Here is a 23,810-nt window from a genome sequence, read left to right on the forward strand (position 1 = left end):
TCACTCTGAGGCTGTCAGTCGAAGACCTGGCTTTGTAATACAGGTGGAATATTATCGATTAGCCATATTGAACGGGTCTGCGCTCTTGTTGACATGGGTCAGAGATTCCCTGTTCCCATGGTTACAGTTAAAACAGGAGCAACTCAACATTTAAAGGTTTAGTTCACCCAAAATTTACTCACCCTCAAGCCTTCCTAGGTGTGTATGACTTTCTTCTTTCAGTCAAACACAATCAGAGTTATATTAAAAAATATTCTGGCTTTTCCAGGTTATGTAATGGGAATGAATATAACCAAGATTTTGAAGCCCCAAAAAGCACATCTATCCATCATAAAAGTAATCAATACGGCTCCAGGGGGTTAATAAAGGCCTTCTGAAGCGAAGGGATGCATTTTTCTGAGAAAAAAAATCCATATTTATAATTTTATAGAATATAATGACTAGTTTCCATCCGTCCACACGTTCACGAGAGAATTGAGTTTGGGCGTTTGACGTAGGATGTAGGAGTAGCATTAGTCTTGCGTAGCCAGACCTTCAGACCAATGGCAGAAGGTCTGGACTCTATCGCAGCTTTCATTAGCCAAGGAACACCCAAGAGGATGTTTGACTGACATATAATGCAACCAATCACAGTTCGTTTTGTTCCACATCATGTTTAGGGGCGTGAAATGTAAAGTCGATGTCCCAACAATAACAGACCACCATGCATCTTATAAATTATTAATTCAAGAACGTTGTGCAATTTTACTGCAACACTGGAGCCGCGAACTTCTCCTACTTTTGGAAATCCAGTGTTTAGTTGATCCTGGTAAACGCTCATTGTCACCGTTGTAAACGTGACGGCGTTCTTCTTCCATGAGGGGGTTTGGCATCACGGCATTTGTTTCCAGGCGGACCATTAAAGAATGCAACACACACATCTGCCGGACATCCTGTATAATTCAACCAACCAGATGATGACTTCGAAAATCCTGAAGTGTTTCCAGATAAGTGTGCCATATGCACCAGACATTCAGCCAACGGTCCGTAGGTGTGACGTCTGAGGCTGAGACTACAGTAGCGTAAGCAGATGAGAGTAGACGCCTCTCGCGGTTCAAACAAATAAGGTTGGACAATAAACTCAACCTCCGACGACATTTCTCTTTGGAAATTCTCATTTTAGACTTCTAATTCATGACCGGAGATTTGTTTTGCTCTATCCTCTGTGCTTCTGCGTTCATCGATGCGTCATGTGTCAGGTCAAAGTTCAGTCTTCCGCCGGAATCGACTCATGTACAGAAGCCAATGATTATAAAGTTATAAATACAGTATGTACAAACCTGATTCCAATAAATTTGGGACACTGTACAAATTGTGAATAAAAACAGAATGCAATGATGTGGAAGTTTTAAATTTCAATATTTTATTCATAATGCAACATAGATGACATATCAAATGTTTAAACTGAGAAAATTTATCATTTTAAGGGAAAAATAAGTTGATTTTAAATTTCATGGCATCAACACATCTCAAAAAAAGTTGGGACAAGGCCGTGTTTACCGCGGTGTGGCATCCCCTCTTCTTTTTAGAACAGTCTGCAAACGTCTGGGGACTGAGGAGACAATTTGCTCAAGTTTAGGAATAGGAATGTTGTCCCATTCTTGTCAAATACAGGCTTCTAGTTGTTCAACTGACTTAGGTCTTCTTTGTCACATCTTCCTCTTTATGATGCGCCAAATGTTTTCTATGGGTGAAAGATCTGGACTTCAGGCTGGCCATTTCAGTACCCGGATCCTTGTTCTACGCAGCCATGATGTTGTAATTGATGCAGTATGTGGTCTGGTACTGTCATGTTGGAAAATGCAAGGTCTTCCCTGAAAGAGATGACGTCTGGATGGGAGCATATGTTGTTCTAGAACTTGGATATACCTTTCAGCATTGATGGTGCCTTTCCAGATGTGTAAGCTGCCCATGTCACACGCACTCATGCAACCCCATACCATCAGAGATGCAGGCTTCTGAACTGAGCGCTGATAACCACTTGGGTTGTCCTTGTCCTCTTTAGTCCGGATGACATGGCGTCCCAGTTTTCCAAAAAGAACTTCAAATTTTGATTCATCTGACCACAGAATAGTTTTCCACTTTGCCACAGTCCATTTTAAATGAGCCTTGGCCCAGAGAAAACGGCTGCGCTTCTGGATCATGTTTAGATATGGCTTCTTTTTTGACCTATAGAATTTTAGCAGGCAACAGCGAATAGCACGGTGGATTGTGTTCACCGACAATGTTTTCTGGAAGTATTCCTGAGCCCATGTTGTGATTTCCATTACAGCAGCATTCCTGTATGTGATGCAGTGCCGTCTAAGGGCCCGAAGATCACGGGCATCCAGTATAGTTTTCTGGCCTTGACCCTTACGGACAGAGATTGTTCCAGATTCTCTGAATCTTTGGATGAAATTATGCACTGTAGATGTTGATAACTTCAAACTCTTTGCAATTTTTCTCTGAGAAACTCCTTTCTGATATTGCTCCACTATTTTTCGCAGCAGCATTGGGGGAATTGGTGATCCTCTGCCCATCTTGACTTCTGAGAGACACTGCCACTCTGAGAGGATCTTTTTATACCCAATCATGTTGCCAATTGACCTAATAAGTTGCAAATTGGTCCTCCAGCTGTTCCTTATATGTACATTTAACTTTTCCGGCCTCTTATTGCTACCTGTCCCAACTTTTTTGGAATGTGTAGCTCTCATGAAATCCAAAATGAGCCAATATTTGGCATGACATTTCAAAATGTCTCACTTTCAACATTTGATATGTTATCTATATTCTATTGTGAATGAAATATAAGTTTATGAGATTTGTAAATTATTGCATTCCTTTTTTATTCACAATTTGTACAGTGTCCCAACTTTTTTGCAATCGGGTATGTATGAGTCAATGACGTGATGGGTCATTTTTTTGTCCAAAGGCCTTAATGATAATAAAAAAACAAATATATGACATCCAAAGTATGTAAGGTAGTACAACTAGATCTCTTTTATTGAATCCAAAAGGGTTTAATTATATTTTGCTACATATAAAGTTATTTTAAAGGTTTTGAAGTGTCAAAAGGTAATTTGGTTTAACCGTCCAAAGGCCAATACAGCCATTTCATTAGTGATTAAATATCTATAAATGTAATAAATGTATATATTTTTTTATTCTGGCATGATTTTATAACATCATATATCAACATAGTGCAAAATGGTGTTAAAATTATGTCCTTTTGCTAGCTAGCTACAGTCTCCTCCACAAATATTGGCACCCTTAGTAAATATGAGCAAAGGCGGCTGTGAAAAAATATCTGCATTGTTTATCTTTTTGATCTTTCATTCAAAAAATTCACAAAATTCTAACCTTTCATTAAAGGAAAAGAATTGAAAATGGGTGGAAAAGCTCATTATGAAATAAATGATTTTCTCTAGTTCATGTTGGCCACAATTATTGGCTCCGAATTATTGCAATGTCCTTTTCCCAAGATAACAGCTCTGAGTCTTCTTCTATAATGCCTGATGAGTTTGGAGAACACCTGAGGAGAGATCAGAGACCATTCCTCCATACAGAATCTCTCCAGATCCTTCAGATTCCAGCTCCATGTTGGTGCTTCTTCTCTTCAGTTCACTCCACTCATTTTCTTTAGGTTTCAGGTCAAGGAACTGGGATGGCCATGGAAGAAGCTTAATTTTGTGCTCAGTGACACATTTTTATGTTGGTTTTGATGTTTGTTTTGGATCATTGTCCTGATGGACGATCCAACCACAGCCCATTATTGGATTTCTAGCAGAAGCGGTCAGGTTTTGATTTTTTATCTGTTAGTATTTGATAGAATCCATGATGCCATGTGTCTGAACAAGATGTCCAGGACCTCCAGCAGAAAAATAGGCCCACAACATTAAAGATCCAGCAGTATATTTAACCGTGGACATGGGATACTTTTTATCCATGTGTGCACCAAACCCATCTGGTGGGTTTGCTGCCAAAAAGCTCTTTTTAGTTTCATCTTACCACAGAAGCCGGTTCCATTTGAAGTTCCAGACTTGTCTGACAACTGAATATGCTGGAGTTTGTTTTTGGATGAGCAAAGAAGGATTTTTCTTGAAACAATCCCGAACAACTTGTGGGGATGTAGGTGCTGTTTGATAATTTTTTTTTTAGGCTTTCTGGGACTCAAGACTCAACTAATTTCTGCAATTCTCCAGCTGTGATCCTTGGAGAGTCTTTGGCCACTCAAACTTTCCTCCTCACCGCACATTAGGACGATTTAGACACACGTCCTCTTCCAGACAGATTTGTAACATCTTTAGTTGATTGAAATTTCTTAATTATTTCCCTGATGGTGGAAATGGGGATTTTCAATGCGTTAGCTTTTTTCTTATACCCATTTTCCATTTTGTGAAGCTCAACAATCTTTTGCTGCACATCAGAACTATATTATTTGTTTTTTCTCATTGTGATGAATGATTAAGGGGATTTGTCCTTTGTGTTTCCTCATGTTTATACTCCTGTGGAACAGGAAGCCATGGCTGCACAATTTCATGCTCCAAGTCACCCTGGTGTACTAAAAAAATGTAAATGGGAATGGGAATATACTTCTGAGATATTTTACTCAGAAGAATTTCTATGGGTGCTAAGAATTGTGGCAAACATATACTGGAGAAAAACATTTATTTCATAATGAGCTTTTCCCTCCATTTTCAATTCTTTTCCTTCAATGAAATGTTAGCATTTTGTGAATTTTTTGAATGAAAGATCAAAAAGATAAACAATGCAGATTTTTTTTCACAGCTGCCTTTGCTCATATTTATACTAAGGGTGCCAATATTTGTGGAGGACACTGTAGATATCAGCCTGTTAGCATTGTTTGAAAATATCATCATTCGGTATAACCAAAAATGTCATTCAGTTAAACCAAATGACTTTTTTGGTGATAAATTTTGTCCATCTTGTAAAAAATGCCAAAAGCAGATTTAATCGATTATAAAAACCACATAATCTCACTTAATAAAACTTTTAATTAATTATATCTCCATTATGTTTTTTTACATTTTTAAAAACCTTATTTGTCAATGACCCGGATATTTTTCTTACAAAAACGCATTGCTTCCCTTCAGAGGGCCTTTATTAAGTGACAGACAAGCACGCACTTCGAGAACCATATCGTCCACTGGTGTGGACGCTAATATAGTTATCATTCTTGGTGTGAACGTGCCTTTACAGAAAGATTTATTGTAGCATTTTGTTATTTTCAAAGTGTGACGACAAGCTTCAGTCTCGCCAGATCGCTGTAATGCAATTATGCAACTATTCAGATTCATAAAGTAATGTCCTTGTGTAGCCTATATTGTTAAACATTAAGTAGTACTTTCTGTGAATCATTTCTGTGGACAGTCTAAATTTGCACAATCACACAGATAGGCTGCACTGTCTTTGGATATTGGATCACATTTATACCGCTTTGTTACAATCAGTCTGCGATTGAATCCATTTGACATTTTGCAGCCGGAAGCTCTCGTTCTCCAGTGAACCTTTCACTAACAACAGGAGTTCCTATTCAGCTTCTGATTGCTGAGATCAGGGCCATTTCATGGCATGTCGTTACTGAAACCGCCTTTAACCCTGTGGCATCAGCCATTAAACTCATTTATTGAATCATGCTGTTATGGAAATCAGAATTACTGGACACTGGAAATTTCTCTGGAATTTGTTTTTTAAATGAAGATATTATGCAGTTAATGGTCTTTTTTTATCTTAAAAATATCTAGAATAAAGATGATAATCATGGAGATCAGAAAAGTGCCAAAGGATATTGATAAAAGGTAATGATATTCCTTTAGAAGTCACAAGTACTACCGAGATGATGGCTGTGATGCTTGCATGTACACCTGATACCCCAGAGAACTGATATATCTACACTGATAAAAAAGGATTCTGTGGTGAAGTAAATACTACAGAAAAAACTAGTTAAACACCTGTTCCTTGTTCTGTTGGTTATCCTCTCTTGTGTATATATAATCTTTCAGTTCATTCAATTCTTTGTCCGGTATTTTATTTGTTTTAACATGGTTGTGTTCGTCTGAGTTTCTCCCTGCATTCATGATTAAAATTTGTCCTGTTTCTCTGAATCTCCTGTGTTGTGATCTTACTACAGCCACACCTGATGATAAATGATGCTTATTTAGTCTGGTTGTTTTTATTTTGTTTTGTTTTGTTTTTGTTTTTTGTTTGTTTGACTTTTTTTTTTTTTTTTTCTTTGTTTTTCATTAATTTTCTTTTTCATCATTTTATTTTATTTTGTTTGTATACTTTTTCTGTTTTTTATTTTATTTTCTTGATTTCATCATTTTATTTTATTTTTTATGTTGCTTTATTTTATCGTTGTTTGTGCTTAATTTTTATTTTATTATTTTGCTTCATTTTATTTTGTTTTATTTATTTTTTTATTCATCATTTAATTTATTTTATTTTTCATGTTGCTTTATTTTATCATTGTTTGTTTAATTTTTATTTTATTATTTTGCTTTATTTAATTTTTATTTTATTTATTGTTTTATGTTTTTGTTTTATTCTATTTATTTTTTCCATTTTATTTTATTTTTTATTTTGTTTTTGTATTTGATTTTGTTTCCTTTTTTGTTTTGTCTTGTTTTTTTATTTTTTGTATTTTTGTCATTTTTTTTTTGTATCATTTTATTTTTTATTTTGCTTTATTTTATCATTGTTGTTTTTATTTAATTTATTATATATTGTATATATTATTTCATTTTATTATTTTATTTTGCTTTATTTTATTGTTATTTATTTTATTTTATTTATTAAAACTTATTTATTTATTATTTATTTTTACTATTTTTATTTTTACTTAACGTCCCAAAGTAATTACAAATAGTCATCAAAGAAATGATGTGGTTAAATGAATATTAATGTCTAAAGCCAACAGTGTCTTAAAACTGATTTTTACTCGTTTTACGCAGGTTGCTATTTATTGCTGGGTCATATCGTAAGAATGCAGAACCACAGAGAATGGAGCTCTACCATAAATTTGTCCTCCAATATTGCACCATCAGCACTAATGGCGGTTTAAGAGTGCTCAATCTTCAGGCCTGTACTAGCATGACACAGACTTTGATCAAGCTTAGGTACCATCAGCAGAGCCATCTGTAGCCTGTATTTGGAGAGGCTCTTCACAATGTTCAGATGGGCTGGAATGGAAAGCCTGAAGTTTGTGTTCCTTTTTAGCCTCGTGTGCATGATGAACATTTACCCATTTTAGCAAAGACTGATGGTCACTGTGTTGGCGATGAACAACAACCAATTAGAAGCTGAATATAGAGTGGAAATAAAGCGGAAATAATCCCCGTACAGTCAATATGCAGCAGTACATTACTTATAGATGTGAACATCAACAGCATATGTGGAAACAATAAATCTTGCGCTGAAGAGACACTGAAAAGGGAAATGTCATTTCACACAGATCACTTCAATTTTACTTATCATCGATATTGATTCATTAAAGGTATAGTTCACCCAAAAATGAAAATTCTGTCGTCATTTACTCACCCTCAAGTTTTTCCAATCCTGTATGAATTTATTTCTTCTACTAAACACAAATGAAGATATTTTAAAGAATGTGGGTGACAAACAGTTGATGGACCACATTGACCCATATTCTTCTTTTGTGTTTAGTAGAAGAAAGAAATTCATACAGGTTTGGAACAACTTGAAGGTGAGTAAATGATGACAGAATATGGTGTTGTAAATTACGTTCCACTCAGGCTATTTGTGATACGTATGAGTAATAGACTCTACATTTTGAATCAGCCGCCTGGTTTATGACAACCTGACAGATTCATAAGGACCTCCAGTAAATCTATTGTTCTTCTTGGAAACTGTCCCTTAGCTGTGAGAGGAAGTGTTGATAGCCTGTCTCTTATTCTCAGTAGCTGTCTAATCTAATGATTGGCCCTTGATGTTCTTATTATTTTGCTCTGATACAAATGCATGCAGAATGGGTAGGATTGTGTCTCTGAGTTCCTTGCAGGCAACGTTTTTGAGTCGTCATTGTAACACTTAATTTGTATCTGTGAGGGCCCGAATAATCCATTTCATGGCTCGGAGGTCTGAAGTTTGGAATGAAATCACGAACACTCTGAACTGATGCACCTTGAATATCTAGCCTATAAAAAAGAATATTTGGTTTCCATGGAAACTGTTTCTAAACAAACTGATGCCTTCACACACACTCCTTTCATTCTTCAAGGGCACTGAAAAATAGAAAGAACAATCCCACCATCTCTCTCTCTCTCTCTCTCTCTCTCTCTCTCTCTCTCTCTCTCTCATTCAAATCCAAAAGAAAAAGCACATATCCATAAACTGTTCGCTGCATGCTTTTTCTTTCCGGTCAGTTTCAGCAGGTTAATTCTCACTTTAACTGTGCTAAAGATGCCACATATTTCAGAAATTATAATACATTAGTGTGAAGCACAACATACATGTTAATATATTTGTTTCTAACTTCTTCAACAGTGTGTGTTCAACTGCTGAGCTTTGGCTTAAAAGACTATATCATAAAAAAGATTCATGTGACTGAGGTTTTTTTTTTTCTTCTTGTCCTTGACTTGATTTACCTTGTAATAGAATTGCTCCCAGTTACATTTTCCCTTTTATTTCTTTATATATATATCTAGTTGAATTCATCAGTTGGCAAATACTTTATTTTTTATCATTATACACATCAGCAGTTTGAAAAGACACGCACAAATAAAAGGCTTTGGTCAGTTCATTACTCTCTATTCTTTTCACTTCTGACTGAAAATGTGTGCTTCTTTATTGTTGAAGAATTTGTCTAAATGTCATGTACAGTGCCCTGCATAAGGACAGTAAAGACAAAATTGCTCTGTTATAGCTGTGGTGTTAAGACATCTATAAATATGATTAAAAGATTAATATGAGGCACATTTTATTATTGGGTGTTTCAACACAAAATGTTTTAAGAAGTACAGCACTTTTAAAGTTTCATCTCTCTGCCTAATGCAAGCAGAAATATTGGGACGGTTTAACTTAAAGCAAATGTAAATGTGTAAAAGCTAATATTTAGTTGTAAATCCCTTGCAAGCAATCACAGGAGCGAGTCTGTGACCCATAGACATCACCAGACTATTGGCTTCACACTTTAAAATGCTTTTCCAGGCTTTTAATGCAGCCATTTTCAACCGTTGTTTGTTTTGGAGAGTTTCTGCCTTTATTCTCCTCTTCAGCTGGTGAAATGCTTATTCAATAGGGGCACGTACACACTACAGCTAAATTCGGTTGTCAGTTCACCTTTTAGTGCTTAATCGCGTTCTGTACACACACAGTTCAGGAAAATACGAGAGTGACAACCGCATTCTACAACCGTATTAACTCCCGAAAAATACAGGTAGTGACAACCGCATTTACAGAAATTCTGTGCAGTGTGTACGGAACCGAACTGAACAACTAGTTGTTAATGACGTTTACGTGCACCGGTAACGTGTGTCTCTCGTGTATGCGCGGCGAATCACAGGGAAAGCACAAGCCTATCCAAATGCTTTATGCTGAAAATCGCGATTCATGTTTGCTCACTTTAATAACTCCATAAACCCGTTTGCTTTATGAGACAAGCTTAAAGGTGCCCTAGATTCAAAAATTTAATTTACCTTGGCATAGTTAAATAACAAGAGTTCAGTACATGGAAAAGACATACAGTGAGTCTCAAACCCCATTGTTTCCTCCTTCTTATATAAATCTCATTTGTTTAAACGACCTCCGAAAAACAGGCGAATCTCAACATAACACCGACTGTTATGTAACAATCGGGGTGTACGCCCCAATATTTGCATAATGCCAGCCCATGTTCCCAACATTATGAAAGGGATTACACAAGGGCAGCCAGTAATAACGTCTGGAGCTGCACACAGCCGAATCATCAGACTAGGTAAGCAAGAACAACAGCGAAAAATGGCAGATGGAGCAATAATAACTGACATAATCCATGATAGCATGATATTTTTACTGATATTTGTAAATTGTCTTTCTAAATGTTTCGTTAGCATGTTGCTAATGTACTGTTAAATGAGGTTAAAGTTACCATCGTTTCTTACTGTATTCACGGAGACAAGAGCCGTCGCTATTTTCATTTTTTAAACACTTACAGTCTGTATAATGCATAAACACAACTTCATTCTTTATAAATCTCTCCAACAGTGTAGCATTAGCCGTTAGCCACAGAGGACAGCCTCAAATTCACTCAGAATAAAACTTTAACATCCAAATAAATACTTTACTCATTCGAAGCATGCATACAGCATGCATGACGAACATCTTGTAAAGATCCATTTGAGGGTTATATTAGCTGTGTGAACTTTGTAAATGCGCTGTAATATATGGTGCGTTCAAGTCTTCCTGGGAAGTTCGTATGTACGAGGTGGGAAGTCGTGTGTACGACAGTAGGTGCGTTCAAGTCACTTTCGTCGGAGTAAGATGGCGGTGTGCCTTCTCTAAATTAATTACACAAAATAACAACACTTCTGCTTCTAGAAAATATAGAGCAAAGAATGTGCATTAGTTGTATGTTGCTTTTTTATGTTTTTAATTAATTTATGAAGCCATTGTAAAATTTATTGTTACATATTACATTTTTATATTGTGATGCTATCGTATTTTTGCTTGGAATCAGCTTACTTCGTTGTAAATAGAAAAGCCTGACAATGTCACTGCTAATACCTGCAAGTATTGTGGTATTTCGCTATGTTTCTGACTGACACGCCCCCAACTCGTATAGATCGGAGCTTAAAGAAAATTACGAGCTTCCCACTGGTATTTACGACATTGTGGTGGTGTTCATGTCGGTTCTGCTCGTAAATACGATCTTTCCGACATGACTTGAACGCACCAATAGTCGACAGCTCATGTGGCAGAGAGCACGCGATTTAAGGGGGCGGCGCCGAATGTAAATCAGTGCATTGTTAATGATGCCCCAAAATAGGCAGTTAAAAAAATTTATTTAAAAAAATCTATGGGGTATTTTGAGCTGAAACTTCACAGACACATTCAGGAGACACCTTAGACTTATATTACATCTTATGAAAAAGCATTCTTGGGCACCTTTAAACAACAAGCCCAAAAACGCTTATAGTGAGTGACCATGGCAACACAGATAGAGCGCGCGCTGTGTGAAACAGGCTGTCCAAGCATAAAACACGACGCCTCCGTCGACAGTGTTAGTGTGTTTAAATTGCTGAAAATAATGAGTGTTTTGTCACTTTAATATTACTTTGGTCACGATAACGGATACCAAACATGAGAGACGCCAGAACGTCGCTATGGTTTCCAAGCTGTCAATCATCGCAGTTTCGAGAGTGAGTCGTGTTCCGTACACATATGTAACGATAATTTAGGGGATTCACTCCCGCATAATGCGGTTGTCACTCCTGAAATTTACAGTGTGTAGGTACGTGGCATAGGATTTAAATCTGGAGACTGACTTGGAATGTCCAGTTTGGAATGTTCTGAAAAAGATATATCCATCCGCTAAGCTTCAGCAACCTCCAGAAAGCTGGAGTGATGGTCTCACAATCTGCTGTTCGCAGGAGACTTCACCAACGAAACTGACTGTTCGCGAAGACCCGCCCCCTTTGCTATGTCCGACAAGCCATGGCGCTGTCACGCCACACGCCACAGTGAAAAATACAATGTGGAGCAAAGAGGAAGCTGACAACTCATGGACAGACTTTTGATATGAAACAAGTCTCAAATTTAGTCATTTTTGAAGAAATTTAAACAATAAATTAAGTTTTATTTAACTAAATTCGGGAGGCGCACGTTCAGGTAAATCAACCAATCAGTGCAAGAGGAAGCCGGTATATAAACCGTCTCTCACCTCTATCCCGTGACAAGTTTCACAGCATCCCTCCACCACCCCATCACCTCACTCTTGGCTGTTTTTTATCCCAGTTAAAGAGGGGGAGTAGCTTTTGAAATAAACGTTTTGTGGCTCTTTTATATGTTGTGAGAGATCGCTGTAGCGCCTCAGATCAAGCGGCTCATGAACCAATCATCTTACTAGTTAATTTATAGCATCAAATAAACATGAATGAACCACATTTCAACCACAGAAAGACGTGAAGAACACAGGAGGACAAAACAGCGGATTCGGCGTTATGATTGGTTTGATCGCCCAATTTGAATTTGCATGAGCCAGTCGAGTTTTAGAACAGAGTTTTATGGACAGATGAGACAAATATTAACCTATCAAAGTGGGAAAGCAAAAGTATGGAGAAAAAGAGAAACTGCAAATGATCTAAGACATACAACCTGGAAAGCATGGTGGAGGTAGTGTCATGTCATGGGCATGCCTGTCTGCCTCTGGAACAGGCTCACTCATCTTTATTGATGACTTATTCAACGATGGCAGCAGAAGAATGAATTAAGAGATGTACAAAAGAATCTTGCCTACCAGTGTTCAAGAAAATGCCATGCACCAGACTCACTGGGAAGTGCTTCATATGGCAACTGTACTGCCAACTCAATCAAGATTATCATGGTAAAGAAAGTTTGGGTATTAGATTGTCCAAGTCCTTCAGATTTAAATCCTATTGAATAAGCATTTCACCAGAGGAGACTAAAGGCAGAAACTCTCCAAAACAAGCAACCATTAAAAATGGCTGCATTTAAGGCCTGGAAAAGCATTTTAAAGTGTGAAGCCAATAGTCTGGTGATGTCTATGGGTCACAGACTCGCTCCTGTGATTGCTCGCAAGGGATTTACAACTAAATATTAGCTTTTACACATTTACATTTGCTTTAAGTTAAACCGTCCCAATACTGCTTGCATTAGGCAGAGGGATGAAACTCTAAAAGTGCTGTACTTCTTAGTTGGTAAAACAGTTTGTGTTGAAACAGCCAATAATAAAATGTGACATTCTGTACTTCTGCCACATATTAATCTTTTAATCATATTTATAGATGTCTTGACACCACAGCTAACAGAGCAATTTTGTCTTTACTGTCCCAATACTTATGGAGGGCACTGTATGTGTCTGTTAAATGGATCTTCATTTTGTACACACCCTGTGCTGTTATTGTACATGATGCAGGTTGAACATGTGCCTTCAATCAAACAAAATGTCTTGATGTCAGTCTCGCATCATACATATTTGATATGAGAGCAGCAGGGGAAGATGATAATGATTTACGTTCTGGTCTGTTCCTCACACATATATCACACGACTTCAGAAGATGTGGAATGGCACACAAGTTGACTGCATTTATTGTCCTTTTTTGCCCTTGTCAGCTATAATGGTCACCATAAACTGTTGTTGTATGGAAAATATTAATGAGAAGATTCTTTGAAAAATATTTTTGTGTGCATTCAAACCTTCATTGAACTATAAATGGATTGATCTTATAGATCTGGTATCCCATGATGTGTGTTTTTTTTGTTTTGTTTTTTTTTGTTTTGTTTAGAGAGGCTGTTGTGTTTTTTTATTTATTTGTTTTTTATTCTATTTGGTGTTTGGTTTGTTTATTTGTTTGTTTTTCATTTACTTGTTTATTTGTTTTTTATTTTAAAAAATGTTTTGCATTTTATTGTTTTTCAATTTTTTTGTAGTTTTATTTAATGGTGCTTTTTATTGTTTTTATTTTATTTTATTTTCATTTCATTTTATTTTATTTATCTTCTTGTTTTGTTTTTGTGTATTTTATTTTATTATTTTATAGGTAACTTTACAATAAGGTTTCATAGTTAACATTAGCGAACTACGTTAGTTAACATGAGTTAAAAATTAACAATAACAGCATTTATTAATCTTAGTTAATATTAATTTCAGCATTTACTAATACATTATTAAACTCAAAAGTTGTATTTGTTAGCATTAGTTAATGCACTGTGAACTAATATGAATAAACAATGAACAAATTTATTTTCATTAACTAACATTAACAAAGATTAATAAATACTGTAACAAATGTATTGCTCATTGTTAGTTCATGTTAGTTAATACATTAACTAATGATAACGAATGAGACCTTAAGTGTTACCATTTTATTTTCCCAAAATAATCATCAGTTCAATTATGTGATTAAATATATATTAATGACTTGAGCCATGCAATCTCTTGGATCTGTCTTCTCATTTTTAGGCAGAAAATAATAACAGCATTGGGTTTTGGTACAAAATGAAGGTGGGTAAATAGCAGAACTATCAATTTAGGTGAACTAACCATTTAAGTTGTTGCCTTGTATATGGGTTTTAATTGCCACAATAATACTTTACTGCTACAAAAATAGTAACACTAATATACATCCAACCTACACACAATTGTGGTTAATGCATATGAATGTGTGTAGACCGAGAGAAAAAACAGCATTATTACAGACTAAATAAAATAACTGATTAAAATCATCTTTCCCTTCACACAGCTGTGTCCCTCAGTGGGATTTTGTGATGTCTGATGGAGCTGTAATTATCTATAAGCCCTTTTACCTGAGGTTATGAAGCACAAGCACTGGGGGGGAAATATACCACACAAACAACACCTACCTGTGTCTCTTAGCAACATGTGAAGTACACCTACTTTTGCCTAGAAAGAACGAACAAGAATCTGCGTTCACAGAATGTCATGCTGATGAACTAGATGTTTATTGTGTCCATTACTGGTATGACAAACTATGGTTAGATGAGTAAAATCAATATTGTAGAGTAAATAGTAACATTAAAGAGTGCCATTAGAGCTCTTGCTGTGGTCGACCCTCAGTCATGTAGGCCTATTTTGTTTTCAAAGCTGCTGTGAGGGAAAAAAATCAAGCACGCATGCTTTCATAAAGGACACCATTGGGGTTTTGCTGAGCCCACTTTCTTTTTTTCACTTCATTCCATTTTTGTTTCTAAAATTGCCATCTAGAATGGACAAATATTTAGTAGCAACAGAATAATAAAGTGATATAGCATAATAAGCCTGCATTAGTCTCTCGGTTCTTCTCAACCTGTCAACCTTACTTCAGGAACATTGTTAATAAGGTGGCCTATTTTGGAAAATGTAAAACTAGGCTACTACTTAACATAAACAGACCACCACATTAGAGTTTTTTAAGAATAGAATAGAACGTTAGTTTTTGGTTTGTAGAACGTTAGTCTAACATTCTGACAATGTTATTCTAACGTTTCCAGAATGTTCGTTTTTTTGTTCCCAGAACAAAAAACTTTTTTTTTTAATTAGCCAGGAAAGTTTTCTTAAAGGAAACAGGTTAGTAGAACGTTATTCTAACAATATTTTAATGTTCCCATAACATTATATAACGTTTGCCTAACCTCTTTACTCAGTGTCATCCGCTCCCAGCTAACAATTTTTGGTTCCCAGAATGTTCTCAAAAAGTTCGTTTTAGGTTCCCAGAACATTATTTTTTATGGTTTGGTTTTGGTTAGCCAGGAAAGTTTTCTTAACGGAAATAGAACGTTTTATTTCCAATAAGAAAACTTTACTGGCTAACCAAAAACAAACCTTAAAAAAGAATGTTCTGGGAATGTTAGGGTAACATTAGAATAACATTCTACAAACCAAAAACTAATTCCATTTCTGTTAAGAAAGCTTTCCTGGCCAACCAAAAGCAAACCTTAAAATACAACGTTTTAGGAACCAAAAACTAACGTTCTGGAAACATTCAAATAATGTTATGGGAACGTTAGAGTAACGTTTTACAAACCAAAATCTAATGTTCTGTTTCCATTAAGAAAACTTTCCAGGTAAACCAAAACCAAACCATAAAGAATAACGTTCTGTGAACCAAAAACTAATGTTCTGAGAACATTCTGGGAACCAAAAATTGTTAGCTGGGAGTGATCGAGGTAATGACATCAGAGTAAAGCGGTTAGGCGAACGTTAAAATAACATTAGAATAACATTATACAAACCAAAAACTAACATTCTATTTCCATTAAGAACTTTCTGGCTAATCAAAAGCAAACCCTAAAATTGAACGTTCTGGGAACCAAAACTACTGTTCTAGAAACGTTAGAATAACGTTATGGAACGTTAGAGTAACGTTAGAATAACGTTTTGCAAACCAAAAACGTTAGTTTTTTTGGTAGAATGTTCTTTTTTAAGGTTTGTTTTTGGTTAGCCTGGAAAGTTTTCTTAACAAAAATGGAATGTTAGTTTTTGGTTTGTAGAGCGTTACTCTAACATTCTCATAACGTTATTATAACGTTGACCTAACCTCTTTACGCCAGTGTCATTACCCCGCTGTACGTCAGTAATCAAAATTATTTTTTAAATTTGAAGCAACACAGCTGATGCTGTGGGCCACATGATAATGACAACATGGCGAATGTAAGTAGCTTCACGCCATGTCGTAATTACGAGATTCCAACTTGTAAAAAACTTTCACGTCCTCTTAGAACTGGCAGCCTAATTACAACTTGTAAACTGGGATTTTTTGGAGAGCTCCTACTTGTACCACACTACCGCTGTACTACAGTATTATCTTACTATTATATTATTATTTACAGTATTATAAGTGTAGACTATTGATTTCTTGTTAATATTTGCTGTTCCATATCCATTTAACTCAGAAACCATTCAAACATCAGAGGGAACAGGCAAGTGAATTTATATTGTAGCCAACTAAAACACAAAACAGATGGACTTTGCCTCTTCATTTCAGCAGACCACAAGCCATCGCTCGTTAATCCTTTATTTAGAGCGTCTCGCGGCTACACAATTACGCACATCCTTCTTTGACAAAACTAATGCGATTTTCCCCATCTTACATGCCTCTAAGGCAATGAGTAAAAGGCAATGTCCACACACTCCGGAGAGCTTCAGTGGCGTTACTGTTATCTATATTGAAACCGCATTATTGCCTGTTGAGTTCTCAAGCGACAGCGTGCGCGTGAAATGTCTCCAGACATGAAGTTTTGCGCGCGCCATCTCATGAAACACTAAAACTATTTCAAGGATATCATCGTCTTAAGCTTTCAGACTCGTAAGACATTTGGAAATTTTGAAGACAACTTTATTTCGGCCAGTATAGGCAAAGAGTTGCAGTGAGACACTACAGCTGGTTAACGGACTGTAGATGGAGACCGTCACATGAGATCTGATGTCATACGGGACGCGCGGCAGAGGCAGCTGCTCTGTAAGGTGGCAGTCAGTCATCAATTGAATAGGAGCGGGCCAAAGAAATCAACGCATTGCGCACAGACATCATTGTTTCTTTAAAACCTTGGGATTTTCAAATTATATTAGCGGGTTTGCAGTTTGTAACAAGGTAAGACTCTTATATTTGGTGTTTTACCAACTGTGCAACAGACATTTTTAGGTGTAAAGTGCAATACAGTATCATTTATCAGCAGACTGTATACATTTTTTAACAAATGTATAGGCTACTTAATAATTATGTTGTAAAAAGCTATCATTTATTAATCTCCGACGTTTATTTATTAATTTCTGTTTATTATTTTACCCTTTTTTGTTGATATAATCTTTATTCTAAAGCAAATGAAGTTTTCCAGCGACTCAATTAGACATTTGATCTTATTTTGCAAATCAACAGACGATGGACAGCAACGTGGTGCAGATTTTCAAGGAGGACAAATGCCCCTTATCTCACCCCGAGAAGTGTTTACCCAACTTCACATGGCAGTCTGCTGTCTCGGACATTTATAACTATTCGCTGAATGAAAGCTGGACGAATGAACAGGAAACCATGTCCCCTATCATTCCGATAATCGCTGCCGTGTACTCTGTGGTGTTTGTTGTCGGACTAGTGGGAAACTGCCTTGTGATGTTTGTCATTATCAGGTAAGAAACAGCATTGTCCTAAGATGTACTGCCCTGCATTGATTATCAAATGCGTGCCTTTAAATCTCATTTTGAGAATATACATCTTAATTTTTAATAGCTGTTGACATACTTTATTTATAAACAGTCATTTGAAACGTTTCCAATGGGATGGTTTGGACGAAATATCTGTTTTATGGAAAACTATTAGTCAAGGGTTCAAGTCGAATTCGGCAGTTTGGCTCCCCCCGGTGGAGTAAAATATAAACGCCCAATGCAGTCAAAATTACCTTGACGTACAGTAAATATATGCTGCTTTGAGCAGAGTCTGCTCCACATTCTGTATATAGACGAATAAAAATAATGCTAAAACCGGGTAGTGATATATATGGCACTTCAGATGCAGCTTCTGTGCTGAGTAAAGACTCCTTGTGTCATTTTTGAGATAACATTTGAAATAAAGCACTGCACAGTTCATGCTTGTTGAATAATATATCACAGCACAAGCTGTTACACTGCAGATATAATCAGAAAAAAATAGACAGGCTTGACCTGTGAATGATATATAATGGCTTTACACAGCCGTCAAACCACTGAAAGACAAACGTTTAGTATCATTTGGGAATTTGCTGTCAGTTTGGCTAGTGTACGACCTGACAGCAATCTCATGCATGAATTTATCACACTGATGGGTTGCGTTTCATTTATGGCATGACAGATACACTAAAATGAAAACCGCCACCAACATCTACATCTTCAACCTGGCTGTTGCCGACGCTTTGGTAACCACCACCATGCCCTTCCAGAGCACAGATTACTTACTGAATTCCTGGCCGTTTGGTGAGGTTGTGTGTAAGGTGTTCATCTCCATCGACTACTACAACATGTTCACTAGCATCTTCACTTTGACCATGATGAGTGTGGACCGCTATGTGGCGGTCTGCCACCCCGTCAAGGCCCTGGACTTTCGGACACCGATGAAAGCTAAAATCATTAACATATTCATCTGGGTGTTGTCCTCGGCTGCTGGGATTCCTGCAATGGTCCTTGGGAGCACTCAGACAAACAATGGTAGGGATGAACAATATATATACACTATCTTTTAAAAGTTTGTAAGACTCTTCAGTAAGTCTCTTATGCTTACCTAGGCTGCATTTATTTGATTTAAAATACAGTAAAACAATAATATTGTGATATATTATTATTGTTGTTTTCTATTTTAAAATGTATTCCTGTGTTGGCAAAGCCGAATTTTCAGCATCTTTACTGCAGTCATCAGTGTCACATGATGCTTCAGAAATCATTCTAATATGCTGATTTGGAAACATTTCTTATTATTATCAATGTTAAAAACAGTTGTGCTGCTTAATGATTTTGTGTAAATCTTGATACATGTTTTTTTTTTTTGAGGATTCATTGAAGAATAGAAAGTTCAGAAGAACAGCATTTATTTGAAATAGAAATTTTTAATGTTTTACTGTCACTTTTGATCACTTTAATCCTTGCTGAATAAAATGATTAATTTCTTTAAAATAAAATAAATAAATAAATAAAAATCTTACGGACCCCAAACTTTTGAACAGTAGTGTAGGTACCATATCGGTTATTGGCCCACATTAGAAGTATTTTTTCATTAGAAATGGTCAGTATTGGATTTTTAGCGTTAGTTAGTCTCTCGTCATCTAACACTGACTTAAAGTTAATTTTTAAAAACACTGATAATTTAATAACACTGTTAAAATGTATCTTTAGCAAATCTCAAAATGAATATTTCCATACTGTACATTATAATGTTGTGATGCTTAAATTTACATATAATGTTTATTTAAATTTGTTTTAATTAATACAGTTTTTAAACGTTCTAGTGTTTTATTTTGTATTTATTCAAACAAAATAGTATATATAATTCGAATATTGGCAATTATTGATTATTGGCCATAGCATGAAAATAATGATCAGTTTCAATATCAGTGCATCCATAAAGAATGGCACAGTATACTTTTCAATTTTAAAGGGTTAGTTCACCCAAAAATTAAAATTCTGTCATTAATTACTCACCCTCATGTCGATACACACCCGTAAGACCTTTGTTCATCTTTGGAACACAAATTAAGATATTTTTGATGAAATCTGAGAGGTATATGACTCATCCATAGACAGCAATATAATCAACACTTTCAAGGTCCAGAAAGATACTAAAGACATTGTTAAGTCGATGTGACTACAGTGGTTCAACCTTAATTTTATGAAGTGACGAGAATACTTTTTACAATCTCTTCTCTCTTCTCCAACCAATATGTCTATATAGGTCGTTTGTCACTTCCCTGAAATACGACCCATAAGAGCATTTACTAATGTTGCGCCCCTATCGACAACAGGACACTTTCATTTTAATGCATTGTTCCCTTTTATCTGTGTCATATTTCACGTTCTGCGTAGCTCAATTGGTAGAGCATTGCAATATACAACTATATGCAATCATGTGATCAAACGATCGTGGGTTCGATCCCAGGGAACGCATGTGCTCATAAAGTGTATATGCACTATAAATCACTAAGGGTGCATATTAGGGGTGGGGTGGCTGTAGTCATTAATAAAAAAAGAATTTTGCTAAATGGAAATAGGACAAATGGTGTAAAAGGTCCACACATTGCATATAAATGAACACGCATTTTGATTGGTAATGACAGTCATACGTCATTTCATGACGATAACACGACACTGTCATTATTTTTACGCCAGGTAGAGGGCGCATGACTTTAAAAACGTAAATATAGGTCACAATAAGGTGCTTGAAAAACAACCTATATGGTCGGGGTTTTTTTAAGGCCAATCTGCGCATTAAGCACAGTGAAGGCTTCCGTGTTTACGTCCGAATGCCGGCTCAGTATTGGCCAAAGCCGATCACATGAGCAGCACGACACATGCGTGTGATGCTGATGCAGGAGCCAGTTCTGACTTAGAAGCTCTGGACGTAAACAGCATATGAGAATGACACAGAAGAGAAGAGATTGTTGAATAAAGTTGTTATTTTTGTTTTGTTTTTGCACACAAAAAGTATTCTTATCGCTTCATAAAATTAAGTTAGAACAACTGCAGTCACGTCGACTGTTTTAATGATGTCTTTAGGACCTTTCTAGACCTTGAAAGAATTGATTATATTGCTGTCTATGGACGAGTCATATACCTCTCAGATTTCATCAAAAATATCTTAATTTGTGTTTCAAAGATGAACAAAAGTCTTACAGGTTTGGAACGACATGAGGATGAGTAATTAATGACATAATTTTCATTTTTGGGTGAACTAACCCTTTAAGATTCAGAAGTCAAGAATATAATATTTGTTGATGCGGGACCAAAAATTATCTTCTAGTAAATGATGGGACTTTCAGTTCTCTACTTTATCCTAATGTATTTGTTGTTCCTTCAGCATTATAGCACACATGATTAACCTGTCCTCACTTCTGGTTGATAATTAACCGCTGTTGTTATATCTCTTCTGCAGGCACTACAGAGTGTGCTCTGCAGTTTCCAGACCCATATATCTACTGGGACACATTAATGAAGATCTGCGTCTTCATCTTCGCCTTTGTGGCACCTCTCCTCATCATCACCGTTTGCTACACGCTCATGGTCCTGCGCCTTAAGAGCGTCCGCCTGCTGTCGGGCTCACGGGAAAAAGACCGCAACCTGAGGCGCATCACCCGCCTGGTGCTGGTTGTGGTCGCTGTGTTTGTGGTGTGCTGGACGCCCATACACATCTTCATCTTGGTCAAAGCTCTCGCTCCCGGAGTGCCGGAGACCACGGCGGTCATGGCCGCCTACTTCTTCTGTGTGGCGCTTGGATACACCAACAGCAGTCTCAACCCCATCCTGTATGCCTTCCTTGATGAGAACTTCAAACGGTGCTTCAGGGACTTCTGCTGCCCAGGTCGGACCAAGGGGGACGGGCACGGCGTTAGTCGGGTCAGAAGCACTCTTCGCGAGCACACGTGCCCAGCAGAGGCCAAAGGGGACGGAGGCCACGGTCGACCTGTATGACTAGCCGTGGAACTGTCGTCCTTTCACGGTCGAGAAGACTCGAATGACCTGGGACTGACACAGATCACCACCTCCATCTGAGGAAGAGATTGTACCCTTTATGTTTCAACACAACTATTGCTAGAGCAAAAAGTGATCTTTTAGTGAAATAATGGTCTTGTTTAGTATGTCCATATTCACATTTCTTCAGTATCATCCCATTTAAATCGTTGTTTATCATTTTTTTTTGAATGTCCATTGACCAAAGATGATGTATAATTAAAATCTGGTCGCTCACAATGAAATGTCATGCTTAAAGATCCTTTTGCGTAGTATTATAAGTCCTTTGGGATAGATAGTATATTACTAGCCACTAGTATATAGTATGCTTGGGTAGACATGATAAAACACAGTCTAGAAAAAAACAACCAACAAAATGTATGTTTGCATCCGTTTGTACTGTTAATTGTTTATTTGGGATTGTAAAACAGTCCTGTTTTATATTTAAAAAATATAAAAAATGTATAATAATAATCAGCAGTGTCACATAATTTTGACTCAGGAAACTATATATCTCAAATGATGGAAAAATAAAAAATAATGTAGTCTACAAGAGTTAGTGTAATCAGAACTGCTTACTGCTTTGTATTCTCTGTATTTGATTTAGATTGAAGGATTATGTATGAAAAGGATTATGAAGGATTATGTATCGTAAGTTGCCTTGGGAGTCTAAGGATTTTTGTGCTGGTTTTTTTTCTTCTTTTTGGGCATAGGGCTTTAAAACAACCAACTAAAGGACTGAATCTACTTAGTCAGGTTGTTCTTGCTTAATACAGAGTATTATAATTTCTATAAACCTAGAAAAACGATGTACATCTCTATTGCATGTTTGACAGTGAAAATGTGGAAATCTTTGAGTAACGTTTATGTAAATACAGCTTATGATTAAAAGAAAACAAAAAAGCATTTCTGTGATAAAGTAGAATGGCAGTAAAATGTCTGAAAACAGTTCAATCGTACGTGTCAGGTACTTTACACATTGTTTTGTATTGATATTGTTGATATAACAGTTGATTTTATGTAAGTATTTCTAATGCTGCCTTTAGGTGATGTCTATGGTTGTGTTTTATATATATATATATATATATATATATATATCACAGAGCAGAGAAATTGTGACATTCTGCCTAAGATGGCTTAAAAATGTAATATCATAGCATATTTTTGACATATTACGACATCATCAGTGCTCTATTGCCATAACAGTATTAGGAATTAATTGCAAAATTCTTGTTATGAAAAATGTAATGCCCTTTGTGCCTTTGTTTTTTGTAAATCAATATATATTACATTATTTTGTTCATCTTAGATGCTTTATGGTGTGATACTGTATATTGGACAATAAAGCACAGAGTGAGAGAAGCTTCTGTAAGTTCCACTGTGCTTTCAGTAATGTGTTTGTACTACTACTATATATCAGCAGATTTTGAATGTGTTAGCAAGTTTCCCTCTCAGCTCGTGTTTCTATATATGTGCAATTTTTAAAAGGAATTCATTTGAAATCATATGAAATGAGCTTTGCTTTGCCATCAGTTGTACTTTGCTTGTATAATATTACCTGTATTTGAAATTATATTGTCAATAAATTGAACTGTAAGACGAGTCATGTTGTGTTCAGATGTCAATGTTTGTATAAATACTTGAAATTATGGAGCTTTCATCCATCACAGTTGAATGATGTGTCAACAAAGCCAGATGAGAGAAGCGTAACCATGTAACAAAGGCAGTATCGCCATGGCAACTTATTGTGCATCTTATAGCTTAATAACCAAACAGCAAGACACATTCTTTTTTCACTCCTTTGATGTTTGTCAGTAAATTGAGAACGTCATAGATGAGGATGACATGATGATGAGGGTTTGAAATCAGTGGACACTGCATCTAACCTTAGTTATAAGAAAAATAAAACTGA

General features: G+C 36.3%; 1 protein-coding gene across 1 annotated transcript; it reads left to right on the forward strand.

Annotated features, from left to right (window-relative positions):
* Nucleotides 1-16,404: 16,404 nt before the first annotated feature.
* On the forward strand, nt 16,405-23,495 carry oprk1 (opioid receptor, kappa 1). Its single transcript, XM_048164645.1, has 4 exons — nt 16,405-17,306; nt 17,592-17,839; nt 18,537-18,889; nt 21,324-23,495. The coding sequence occupies exons 2-4, from the start codon at nt 17,595-17,597 to the stop codon at nt 21,857-21,859; spliced, it is 1,134 nt and encodes a 377-aa protein (XP_048020602.1). The 5' UTR covers nt 16,405-17,306; nt 17,592-17,594; the 3' UTR covers nt 21,860-23,495.
* Nucleotides 23,496-23,810: the final 315 nt, after the last annotated feature.

Source organism: Megalobrama amblycephala, linkage group LG17, assembly GCF_018812025.1.
Source record: "Megalobrama amblycephala isolate DHTTF-2021 linkage group LG17, ASM1881202v1, whole genome shotgun sequence".
NCBI lineage: Eukaryota > Metazoa > Chordata > Actinopteri > Cypriniformes > Xenocyprididae > Megalobrama > Megalobrama amblycephala.

Bases quoted from the DNA above. Each gene is read 5' to 3' on its own strand.
- oprk1 (XM_048164645.1), top strand. From the start codon at position 17,595: ATGGACAGCAACGTGGTGCAGATTTTCAAGGAGGACAAATGCCCCTTA. The intron at 17,840-18,536 runs GTAAGAAACAGC...ATGGCATGACAG, and splicing joins GTGATGTTTGTCATTATCAG to ATACACTAAAATGAAAACCG. The intron at 18,890-21,323 runs GTAGGGATGAAC...TCTCTTCTGCAG, and splicing joins GAGCACTCAGACAAACAATG to GCACTACAGAGTGTGCTCTG.